This window comes from Silurus meridionalis, chromosome 6, assembly GCF_014805685.1.
Source record: "Silurus meridionalis isolate SWU-2019-XX chromosome 6, ASM1480568v1, whole genome shotgun sequence".
In the NCBI taxonomy this organism is placed as follows: domain Eukaryota; kingdom Metazoa; phylum Chordata; class Actinopteri; order Siluriformes; family Siluridae; genus Silurus; species Silurus meridionalis.
Window position 1 is genome coordinate 28,744,153 of NC_060889.1, and position 12,348 is coordinate 28,756,500.

General features: G+C 37.2%; 1 protein-coding gene across 2 annotated transcripts in view; it reads left to right on the forward strand.

Moving 5' to 3' along the window:
• The window catches only part of LOC124387351 (Fc receptor-like protein 5), a 48,917-nt gene extending 36,569 nt beyond the window's left edge, over positions 1–12,348 (forward strand). For both annotated transcript variants that reach the window (XM_046851661.1, XM_046851662.1), the window contains 7 exons: positions 221–535; positions 837–1,106; positions 8,998–9,324; positions 9,630–9,905; positions 10,137–10,385; positions 10,673–10,789; positions 11,665–12,348. In XM_046851661.1, the coding sequence (XP_046707617.1) occupies positions 221–535; positions 837–1,106; positions 8,998–9,324; positions 9,630–9,905; positions 10,137–10,385; positions 10,673–10,789; positions 11,665–11,687 (1,577 nt within the window). In that variant the 3' untranslated portion in view covers positions 11,688–12,348. The remainder of the gene's footprint in view (positions 1–220; positions 536–836; positions 1,107–8,997; positions 9,325–9,629; positions 9,906–10,136; positions 10,386–10,672; positions 10,790–11,664) is intronic.

The window sequence follows — 12,348 nt, forward strand, 5'->3', positions numbered from 1 at the left end:
AAAATGCTTAGAAAAAGCGAGAATTTGGCGGTTCCACTTCAAAAACGTCGACTTAATAGGGTTGTCGAGGTAACCGAGGTCGAGATAACCGGGTTCCACTGTATATCTGTATTTACTACTATGTACTCATTACATATTTTTTTTAGACATGGCAAGGCAGTTGTGTATAAAGTAAATAAAGTGCAAGATAAAGTATAAATTTGTATTTCCTGTGTAACAGAGAGACCACAGGCAGTACTGAGTGTATCTCCACAGAACTGGCTGACTGAAGGAGACTCAGTGACTTTAAGCTGTGCGGTTACAGACTCTTCTACAGACTGGACATTCAGCTGGCACACAGTTGTTCATTACCGTGGATTTGATTATCAATCTGTTGAAGTGAAGCTCCTCTCAGACAGCAGCAGAGGATCTGGAGGCTCCTACACTCTCAGTCCTGCTGCTCTTCATCACACAGGAGTTTATAAATGTAGAGGAGAGAGAGGAGAACCTGCTAGTCACACAGAGTACAGCAAACCACAGCCTCTATGGATCTATGGTGAGGAAGAAAATAACAAATCTTGTGTGTTGGAGTGTTGAATGTGGATGCACAATTACAATATAATAACAAAAAAAAAAATACACAGCATTTATATTAAATGTAGAGAATCACAGTCTGTGTTAATTTTTGGTGTAAAACTCTATATTCACCGTTCTGACTGAGGAATGTTTAAGGCCTAAGGACAGTGAAAAGATTAATCTTATTCAAACAGTACTGTGTATTTAAATGATTGTTGTGAATGTGTTGCAATGAAAACACAACCATAATAATACATGAACTATAACATTTTGTGTTTAAGGTGAATCTCCTCCAGTGTCTCTGATCATTAGTCCCAACAGAACTCAACACTTTATTGAGGACTCTCTCTCACTGAGCTGTGAGGACCAGAGTAAATCTACTGTATGGACAGTGAGACAATACACAGGCAGTGAGACAGATTTTTTCCTGTGGGATTCAGTTGCAGAATCTACAATTGAGGTCAACTCCCTTTCCACAGCCCACACTGGAGTTTACTGGTGTGAGTCTGAATCTGGAGAAAAGAGTAATCCTGTCAACATCACAGTTCATGGTGAGTCTTTATGTAGTGAGATAAAGGTTTAAGTTTGATTACAGAATATTCAGAATTCTAAATTAAAACATTTGGAGAACTGATCAAAAAGAGACACTTAGCTGGATTCTCACAGTAATTTATGAAAGTTGTAAATGCTTTGGGATTGTTATTTTACCCAAACACACCAAAAAAACGCACAGAATATACGTACTGTAAATAAATGTGTAATTATATTACTGTTAGATCTTTATCATGCCCAAACGAACATAATTCTTGGAGAGGTTTTCCATACGACCTGCTATGCCCGTGGTGCCTTTCTGATATCAGGGAAGAAGAAATACACAGCACACAGAATGCATGTTTTCTTCTTCTGTTTATTGCAGGCAGCAGAACGTATATATACACATACAGAGAAAAGGCTGTCCTGTTTAGACAAGAGGATATACTAGCTGGCGATGTGTGAGCTCAGATAAGGACTCCCTGTTTACCTTACAGACTAACATCGTAAATATTCTATAGACACAGACAAAGGGATGTGTGTGAGATAGTGTGAGAAACATCTTAACACTAACAATGGCCACTTTAAATCATTTATGATTTATCATCACACACCAAAACGTAGGATGTTCATCCTGGGAACAGAACTGATGACAAACTGCAAATGAAAAGATAAAGACAAACAAAAACATACAGATTCTATTTCATTCTTTCCCAACATGCATATAATCCTTCATCATCACCAATCCAATCGAGGCTTTTATGGCCTGTCTTACCATCGTCATCAAACATGGCAACATACAAAGTACAATTCCAACAATCAATACAAGAATCAATCCTAAAACAAAATAGTGTTCAACACTCGTAAACAAACTCTTAATCTTCTCAAAAAAACTTTGTTCAGCAGTTGTTTCACGTTCTCCAAGACATCATGAGACAATTATTTCTCAGTGCTTGTTCAATATGTCTATTAGCAGTATTATAAGGTATATGTAACAGTCTACTCTCTGAATAATGTGTTCAAGAGAATAAGAAAAATTCGGAGTCTAGTTACAACTATGCACATATAGTTATAGAATTTAGACCTAGAGCAGGTATCAGGGTGAGCTAAACTAAACAGTCAAGTGAGTCAGATCTTCACCCCGGAGGTGGCCCCCTTTCTACTATAAAGAAAGGATCTTTCCGTGGGCTCTCAACTGTTTCAGCCCTGAATACTCACTTAGGTTGGCTTCTTAGGCCAACAGACCAATTAGTGCATAGAATAAGTGGGTGCTGTTTTGATCCTGCTTGCGTGTATCCACTGTGGCTGATAAATAGTCAGAACTCCAGTTCTGGTTACAGCTAGAACAGTCGCTGGACCCAGATACTTTGACTCAACGACCTTGGTAGGCTTCAGACTTCTTATCAGGACCTGCTGATTAGGCACAAAAGGGTGTGTTGGCTTATCTGTGGGCAGAGGAAGAGTTAGTGAGACATCAGCACTGATAGAATTTAATTTCTCAACCAGGGCAGAAACGTAGTCGTCCACCATCACTTCCAGGTTACCTAAAGAAGAAATGCCAGTGCATTCCCTGACCCATGGGGTCGGGAAAGGTTAGAACATAAAACTTTCAAAAGGTTAGTTTTGTTGAAGATGGGGTCATTCTCATTTCTGTGAGTACTACCAGGAGAACAACAGTCCAATTTCAGCCTGTTTCAATGCAGGCTTTAGTAACACGTTCCTTACTGGTTCTGTTTGTTCTCTCTACCACTCCAGCTGACTGTGGGTGATAGGGAATATTAAAATAACAATCAATTGCTAAGCTTTTAGCCAAAAGTTGTGTTACCTTCGAAGCAAAAGGTGTGCCGTTATCACTTTCAATCACACTAGAAATACCAAACCTAGAGATGATCTCTTTTGTTAATATTTTGACAACCGTTTTAGCATCCTCTGTCGCACATGCAAATGCTTCTGGCCACTTACTGAATCTGTCAACTATAACCAACATGTATCTCAAATTTCCTACAGGTGGCATATGTGTAACTATGGCCACTTTGGCAGGGAGTTGAACAGCTTTTAAAAAGTCGCCTATGAGTTTAAAATGTGCTATGGGCTTTCCATCAGCTGTTTTAAAATCTCTTTGCTTCCATGTTTTGGCAAAATCATGCACAACACCATAAGCATACTTAGAATCAGTGTATATAGTCACTACTTTACCTTCAGACAACTGACATGCTCTTGTAAGTGCGACCAACTCTGCAGCTTATGCTGATGTGTATGGTAATGATTTAGATTCAACTATTACATCAGGTAATCTTACAACCGCATATCCACATAAATACACATCATCAGAAGGTTTTAAACATGAACATCTACATATAGACAATCCCCTTCTTCCAGGGTCGTATCTAAAAGATCGGGCCTACAAGAGGTCTCTTGTTCAATATGTTCAAGGCAATCATGTCGTCAAAACCATCTACGTCAATATCGTCTAGCAGATCACGCAGTGCTACTACAGCTGAATGCGGCTGAGAAGAGGCTTAATGGTTAAGTTTTCCGTTGCCAAGAGTGTGGTTTTATAACCAGATCTACGTTGTGCTGTCATATGTTGTGTAAAATAGCTGTTACCTGATGTGAGGTGTACAGTATCAAAGGATGTGACAGCACCATTTTCTCAGCATCCCGGACCATCAGAGCCGCAGCAGCCACTGCACGCAAGCACAAAGGCAACCCTTGTGTTATGTTGTCTAAAGATTTGGAAAGATACGCAACAGGGCAATATCTGTCACCGTGTTCCTGGGCTAGGATCCCCGCAGTCGTACCACCACGTTTGTACACATAAAGGTGAAAAGGTTTAGTATAATTTGGCTGAAAAGTCAACGAAACCCTGACAAAGACGGGTCCAGGTGAATTGACATCTCCTATGGGTAAATGCGAAAAGCGTCTGCGTCTCTGAGGCCATAGGGACACCGAAAAAAGCAGAACAAAGATCAATCACAGTAAAAAATCTGTGAGTCGCTGGTATAGAGTTAACAATGGTAGCTACATTGGGCACCAAAGGAGCTAACGGAATAACTCATTTATTTATCTCACGTAAATCTTGTGTAAGCCTCCAGCATTTTTTATCTGCCTTCAAGACAGGATTAATTGGTGTGTTATACGGTGAATGTGTCTCATTCAAAACACCTTGTGACAATAAATTGTCAATAACTGGAGCAATGCCAACATTCTTCTCTTTTGACAATGGATATTGTTTAACAAAAATCAGATGGTGTGTTTTTATGAGTGCATGATACGGTTTTACCTGGATTAAACCTGCCTCATCTTCGAGAGAGGCCCATAATTTAGGGTTAACTTCACCTAAATTTGGTTCATCAGGCAGGACCTATGTGGTTGTCGGTTGAGAGCATAAGGACAGAAGAAAAAGACAGTGAAACATTGGTTTCAAAAAACAGAATTTCCATTCCCATTTTGTGCATCATATCTCTTCCTAAAAGGTTTAAAGGCGAGTTTGGAATTATTGTAAAGCTATGATAAAAATTTGTACCAGTCGGTGTCACTACAGGCAAAAGGTGAGTTACAGGACATGAAATTGGAAATCTATCCATTCCCTAATAGATGAACTTCCCCTTTTTCCTAGGACCTCCTCCTTGAGTTTTGTGCTGAGGCTGGAATGCACCACTTCCTGTTGCAGTGCAGAGCATAACGGGTTAACTTAACCTGGAGCATAGTAGAAACCTCTAGCAGCATCTAAATCTCTAGGAAAAAGTATCTAGATGTGACACAGTTTCACTCCATAATGCCAAATGGTCTAAATAAGGATTAGTTCATTAACCGGCACAATTCCTATACATACAATCTTTGTGATTTTCTTCCGGCAATAAGCGAGAAATGTCATGACCCATCTTATTTATAAAGAGCAAAGAACAGACACACAACACTTAACACACAGACAATACACACACAACACATAACACTTAGACAATACAGCTGCGCTAGGCACCAGGGGGATCGCAGTCTTCAAACAAAAAAAGTAATTCAGTCTCTCCAATTGGATCACAGATTTTGTAAGTTAGGAGAAAAAAATAGACTATAAAGCCAAAACAAGATTGAAGTCTTTTGAAAAAGTTTTAAGTCTTTTCAAAATGTCCGTTTTTCTTTAATTCCTTTTCTCTCACTTTTTTTTTTGTTTGTTTGTTTTAAACAATTAATTTTTCATTTATCTATTTTTTTCGGGCTTGTAAATTATCGTGGATTCTTTTGGATACTTCAGACAATATCACCTATATTAGACACCCCATAAAAAATGTCTTCTAATCTTGCATCTTACATCTAAGGTGAGGAAACCAATGTCGCGACAAAATCATCTCACCAAAGTAAATTATCATTAATTAAACAATTAATGCATAACCAAGACACGAACACATATGCAGCCCTATTGGCTGGCATACGGGACAATCCCCACAAACAAGGAAGTATCTTAAAACTTACCTCAATGCGTGATTTCCCTTTTGAGTATTGCCGAAAGTATCCCACTTCTGACACTAAAACTGTTAGATTTTTATCATGCCCAAACGAAACATAATTCTTGGAGAGGTTTTCCATACGACCTGATATGCCCCTGGTGCCTTTCTGATATCAGGGAAGAAGAAATACACAGCACACAGAATGCATGTTCTTCTTCTTCTGTTTATTGCAGGCAGCAGAACGTATATATACACAAATACAGAGAAAAGGCTGTCCTAAATTTGTTTCCTGTTTAGACAAGAGGATATACTAGCCGGAGATGTGTGAGCCCAGATAAGGACTACCTGTTTACCTTACAGACTAACATCGTAAATATTCTATAGACACTGAACAGACAAAGGGATGTGTGTGAGATAGTGTGAGAAACATCTTAACACTAACAATTACACACCATAAACTAAAGATATTTAAATAAAATCATTATTACTGAATTTCTATTTCTGAATGTATAAATAAATATTCATGATTTAATCTTGTTTACTGTATATATTATATTATATATATATATATATATATATATATATATATATATATATATATATATATATATATATATATATATATATATATATATATAGAGTTGTGTTCAAAATTATTCAACCCCAATGCTGTAAATGGTTTTAGGAATTTAGTGTACATTTGTAATTGTATTCAGAATGAAATCCTACAAGGACTTCTTAAAGAACCATATGCAACTAAAATGACATCAATTAGTTTTGTAATACAGTAGTAAATGTTTCTTTTGTGAATTCTTCATTGACATAATTATTCAACCCCTTAAAGACTACCACTCTGAAGAACAGAGGTTCAATGAAGTGTTTTCAATCAGGTATTGAAAACACCTGTGGATATCAGGGAGCAGCAATAAAGCCTAATAAGCACCAATTAGGCAGCTTTAAAATGACTGTGATACTCAGCTCCTTCTAGACATTTACTGGTGTGGTTACAAACATGGTGAGGTCAAGAGAATGGTCCAGGAAGACAAGAGAACAGGTGATTACTCTTCACAGGAAGGGCAATGGCTATAAGAAGATTGCAAAGATGTTAAACATACCAAGAGACACCATAGGAAGCATCATTCGCAAATTCAAGGCAAAGGGCACTGTTGAAACGCTACCTGGTCGTGGCAGAAAGAAGATGCTGACTTCGACTGCTGTGCGATACCTGAAGCGTAGAGTGGAGAAAAGTCCCCGTGTGACTGCTGAGGAACTGAGAAAAGATTTGTCAGATGTGGGTACTGAAGTTTCTGCTCAGACAATACGGCGCACCCTGCGTAATGAAGGCCTCCATGCCAGAACTCCCAGGCGCACCCCCTTGCTGTCCCCAAAGAATAAGAAGAGTCGACTGCAGTATGCCAAAAGTCATGTGGACAAACCACAGAAGTTTTGGGATAGTGTTCTGTGGACTGATGAAACAAAATTAGAACTGTTTGGGCCCATGGATCAACGCTATGTTTGGAGGAGGAAGAACAAGGCCTATGAAGAAAAGAACACCTTGCCTACTGTGAAGCATGGCGGGGGGTCAATCATGCTTTGGGGCTGTTTTGCTTCTGCAGGTACTGGGAAGCTTCAGCGTGTGCAAGGTACCATGAATTCTCTTCAGTACCAGGAGATATTGGATGACAATGTGATGCAGTCCGTCACAAACCTGAGGCTTGGAAGACGTTGGACCTTTCAACAGGACAATGATCCCAAGCATACCTCCAAGTCCACTAGAGCATGGTTGCAGATTAAAGGCTGGAACATTTTGAAGTGGCCATCGCAGTCACCAGACTTAAATCCGATTGAGAACCTCTGGTGGGACATAAAGAAAGCAGTTGCAGTGCGCAAGCCTAAGAATGTGACTGAACTGGAGGCTTTTGCCCATGATGAATGGGCGAAGATACCCGTAGAGGACCCGTAGAGGACAAATCTTTTCTCAGTTCCTCAGCAGTCACACGGGGACTTTTCTCCACTCTACGCTTCAGGTATCGCACAGCAGTCGAAGTCAGCATCTTCTTTCTGCCACGACCAGGTAGCGTTTTAACAGTGCCCTTTGCCTTGAATTTGCAAATGATGCTTCCTATGGTGTCTCTTGGTATGTTTAACATCTTTGCAATCTTCTTATAGCCATTGCCCTTCCTGTGAAGAGTAATCACCTGTTCTCTTGTCTTCCTGGACCATTCTCTTGACCTCACCATGTTTGTAACCACACCAGTAAATGTCTAGAAGGAGCTGAGTATCACAGTCATTTTAAAGCTGCCTAATTGGTGCTTATTAGGCTTTATTGCTGCTCCCTGATATCCACAGGTGTTTTCAATACCTGATTGAAAACACTTCATTGAACCTCTGTTCTTCAGAGTGGTAGTCTTTAAGGGGTTGAATAATTATGTCAATGAAGAATTCACAAAAGAAACATTTACTACTGTATTACAAAACTAATTGATGTCATTTTAGTTGCATATGGTTCTTTAAGAAGTCCTTGTAGGATTTCATTCTGAATACAATTACAAATGTACACTAAATTCCCTAAAACCATTTACAGCATTGGGGGTTGAATAATTTTAAACACAACTGTATGTCAGGAATCCACCTGCCACCCCCCCTTCGGTGGCTGTCATGCCTCCGCTCTCCCTGGAGCTCCCGGCTTAATCACACACACACACCTGGGACTCATTCATTACTCATCCCCAGCTCCTACATAAACTCCTTGTTCACACACACTCCTTGTCTGTTTTTGTTCATTGTTACATGCATGACTCTATGCGCTCCGTTCCATTTGGACTCCACTATCCTGTACCGGATGCGCTTTTTCTCCCAGCGCATCTCGGATCAGCTGCGCTTCTTTAAACATTTTTTTTTTTTAATTCACATCAAATAATAATAGTGATCTTTTATACTTATCTGCTCATATGTACGATTGCATGTACTTGTATTAGTATAATGCTTCGAGAAAAATGTACATTAGCAGAAAGCAGATTTACAAAAATGGATATAAATTTTAAATACAAAATATAAAATATATTTCTATAAATGTATTTCAATTTATTTCTATCCTCTTTTAAAGATTTTAGAGAAATCTGGATTTAATATGTTTTGTTAAAAAAAAAAGAACATTAATGTTAAATGTAAATTACTTTTTTAATGTCATTAGTTGATAGTGAGATGTCAGTGAAAACAGCTGAGTGTGCGTTTATCAGGAAAAGATTCACTGTCAAATGTGAGATACAGTCAAATAATTCCACTTATTTGGTTAATAAAATAGGCCACCAGTGATGTCAAGAAGAATTAAAACATGTCTAAAGTCTTATATCTGTATTTACTATCATGTACTCCTTACACAATTTTTTTGGACATGGCAAGGCAGTTGTGTATAAAGTAAATAAAGTGCAAGATAAAGTATACATTTGTATTTCCTGTATAACAGAGAGACCACAGGCAGTACTGAGTGTATCTCCACAGAACTGGCTGACTGAAGGAGACTCATTGACTCTAAGCTGTGAGGTTACAGACTCCTCTACAGACTGGACATTCAGCTGGCACACAGCTGTTCCTTATGTACAATTTCATTTTAATTTCCTTGCTGAAGATTTTAAACCAAAGCTCCTCTCAGACAGCAGCAGAGGATCTGGAGGCTCCTACACTCTCAGTCCTTCTGCTCTTCATCACACAGGAGTTTATGTGTGTAGAGGAGAGAGAGGAGAACCAGCTATTTACACAGGGTACAGCAATGAACAGCCTCTATGGATCTCTGGTGAGGACAAAATAACAAATCTTGTGTGTTGAAGTGTTGAATATGGATATGTAAATAAAATACTGCATAATAAAAAATGTACACAGCTATATTTTAAACAGGGAAATAAATGGAGGATCAGAACTGTGATTATTGTTGGTAAAAATCCTCATATTCACCCTCCTAAATGAAGAATGTTGAAGGCAGTTGTATATGGTAGAGGATTGTTCTCATTCAAATAGCAAGATATAATTAAATTAGGTTTTAAAATGTTATACAATGAAAACAACCATAATACATGTAAATTATAATATTTTGTGTGTAAGGTGAATCTCCTCCAGTGTCTCTGATCATCAGTCCCAGCAGAACTCAACACTTTACTCATGACTCTCTCTCACTGAGCTGTGAGGACCAGAGTAACTCTACTGGATGGACAGTGAGACGATACACAGACAGTGAAGGAGTGTTAGATTGTTCACAGTGGGGATCAGTTACAGGATCTACATGTAACATTAGCTTCCTCTCCACATCCTACACTGGAGTTTACTGGTGTGAGTCTGAATCTGGAGAAAACAGTAATCCTGTCAACATCACAGTTCATGGTGAGTCTTCATGTAGTGTGTTTACTGTTAAAGGCAAAGTGAAATGTTTCATTACAGAAAATTCAGAACTTAGTTTATGTTTCCTAGTGGGAGAACTGTTTGACAAGAGACACTTAACTTACATTTTACATTTATCTAAAAAGATTTGATTAAGCTCAATAACACAGAACATAAAACACACTAATGAGTTTCATTCTGAAGTTGAGCAATAGTGTAAAACCTGTGTTCTAGATGGTGATGTGATTCTGGAGAGTTCTGTCCATCCTGTGACTGAGGGACATCCTCTGACTCTACGCTGTTTATATCGTAACACAAATCCATCAAACCTCCGAGCTGATTTCAATAAAGATGGATCAGTTGTCCAGAACCAGAATACAGGAGAGATGATCATCCATAAAGTCTCAAAGTCAGATGAAGGTTTCTACCACTGTAAACACCCAGAGAGAGGAGAGTCACCGAGAAGCTGGATCTCAGTCAGATGTGAGAAATCCATTTACATATACATTTAAATGAATATGTAAAACATATATACTGTGACAATGACTTGAACTCAGTGTCTCTATATAATGTAAGCTATAATATATATATATATATATATATATATATATATATATATATATATATAGTTTGTCTACAGAATAAAGTGTGTTTACATGCTATTGTGTGTATTTATGAGTGAAAATAAATGTATTTATACTGCAATTTTAGCCAAAAAGTGCAAACAGTTTATTATTATTGTTATGAATTATTATTGTATTCTGTATCAGGTTCATCATGTGTAGAAGCTCCATTCTCAGTGCTTATGATCATCAGTAGTGTAGTGACGGCCTCTCCATATCTGCTGACCACCATTATTCTGCTGGTCAAATGTTACAGAGCTCGAGGTAAGAACTCTTATGGTACATCTCTACATTTCACATAATGAGCAGATAAACTTCATATTAGTATTAGTAATATTCATTTAAAAAGTGCCAAAAGAACATGAGCATTTACAGTAGAATTTAAAAAAGAAGGATATAAAACACAGCATTTCTGAAGGTGAACCTACAACCCCAATTTTAAAACATTTGAGACACTGTGTGAAATGTACATTTGCAAATCTCATAAACTCATATTTTATTCATAAAAGAACATTTATTGTCTCATTTGTTGTTATTCAGTGGTAGACATGGCCCTGCCTAAACCTGAGTTCTACCCTTCAGATTCAGAATCAAAGCATTTGTTTTTATTAAAATATGAGTTTATAGGATTTGCAAATATGTTTTTATATACACTTTACAGTTATATACACTTTAGTGTCCCAATTTGTACACGTGTCAGTCATGTGACAAAACATCTCATAAAATTACATTTAACTTGTTTAAAAAATAATGAATTTCTTGATACATTATTTTTATTTAAAATATATTTTAACTAATATGACAGACTTTGATAAATATGGTAAATTTTAACAGAAATATTTCTGAAGTTCAGTGGTATAGGAGGTTACTGACAGGCATGAGATAATCTATTTTAGGGTTAAAATAAAAAGGTCACATTTTAATAGCACAAAAAGGACATGGTAATAAAATGGTTTTGATAATTGAGAATCTCTGATCTACATTTTGCAATTACTGAAGATTTCTGAATAAATGCTGATCTTTTCCTGAAGCACTAAGCATTAAACAAACCTCATATATACTATGTTTCAGATGTGGTCAAATGCAAATTGTTGCTTTGCTGGTATGAAATGAAATTACCTTTTTATTTTCTTTAACAGCTGAAACTGATGAAGAGAACTGAGAGTGCAGTCACAGAGGAGTGAACAAAGTTCAAGCATAAAAAGAGGATAGAATGCCTATTTTTTGTTTCTTTTGTTTTCTTTAAAGTTATTTTAAGGATTTTATAATAATGCTGTTGCGCTGTTTATATCACAGTATTTTACAGACACTGGTTCTGACCTGATTTTTGTGAAACGAAAGAATGAAGATGTTGCTAATGCAAAGTATGGAGATAAAATTTGCATATTCCTTTAATATAAATGAAAAGAGGAAAGTAAAAAAGTAATAAGCTTATAGTTTGATGCAGTGTGTGAGGATTGTGCTTCGCTTTTGAACATAAATTCTTAAATGATTTTTCACATTATAACCTCAATACATTTCATGTAACATTACAATAATCCTCTTGGTGTGCATTGTTCAGATCAGATTCAAAGTGTGTATTTTATATATTTTAATTGCCTTTTTTTTATCCGTGTGAACTTGAATTGTAGTGTGAGGAGATTTGCAATTTGAGTGTTTTTATAAAATGCATCATTCACTGACTTTCACCTGGTTGCAATAACATATATGAAGTACATGTAAACAAACTTCTTCTGTTCCAATTCAAATCGCGGCATTTATAATTTTATATGATCATGTATTGCTACTTAAACATTTGCGAAGCCTAAATAATAAACATTTAA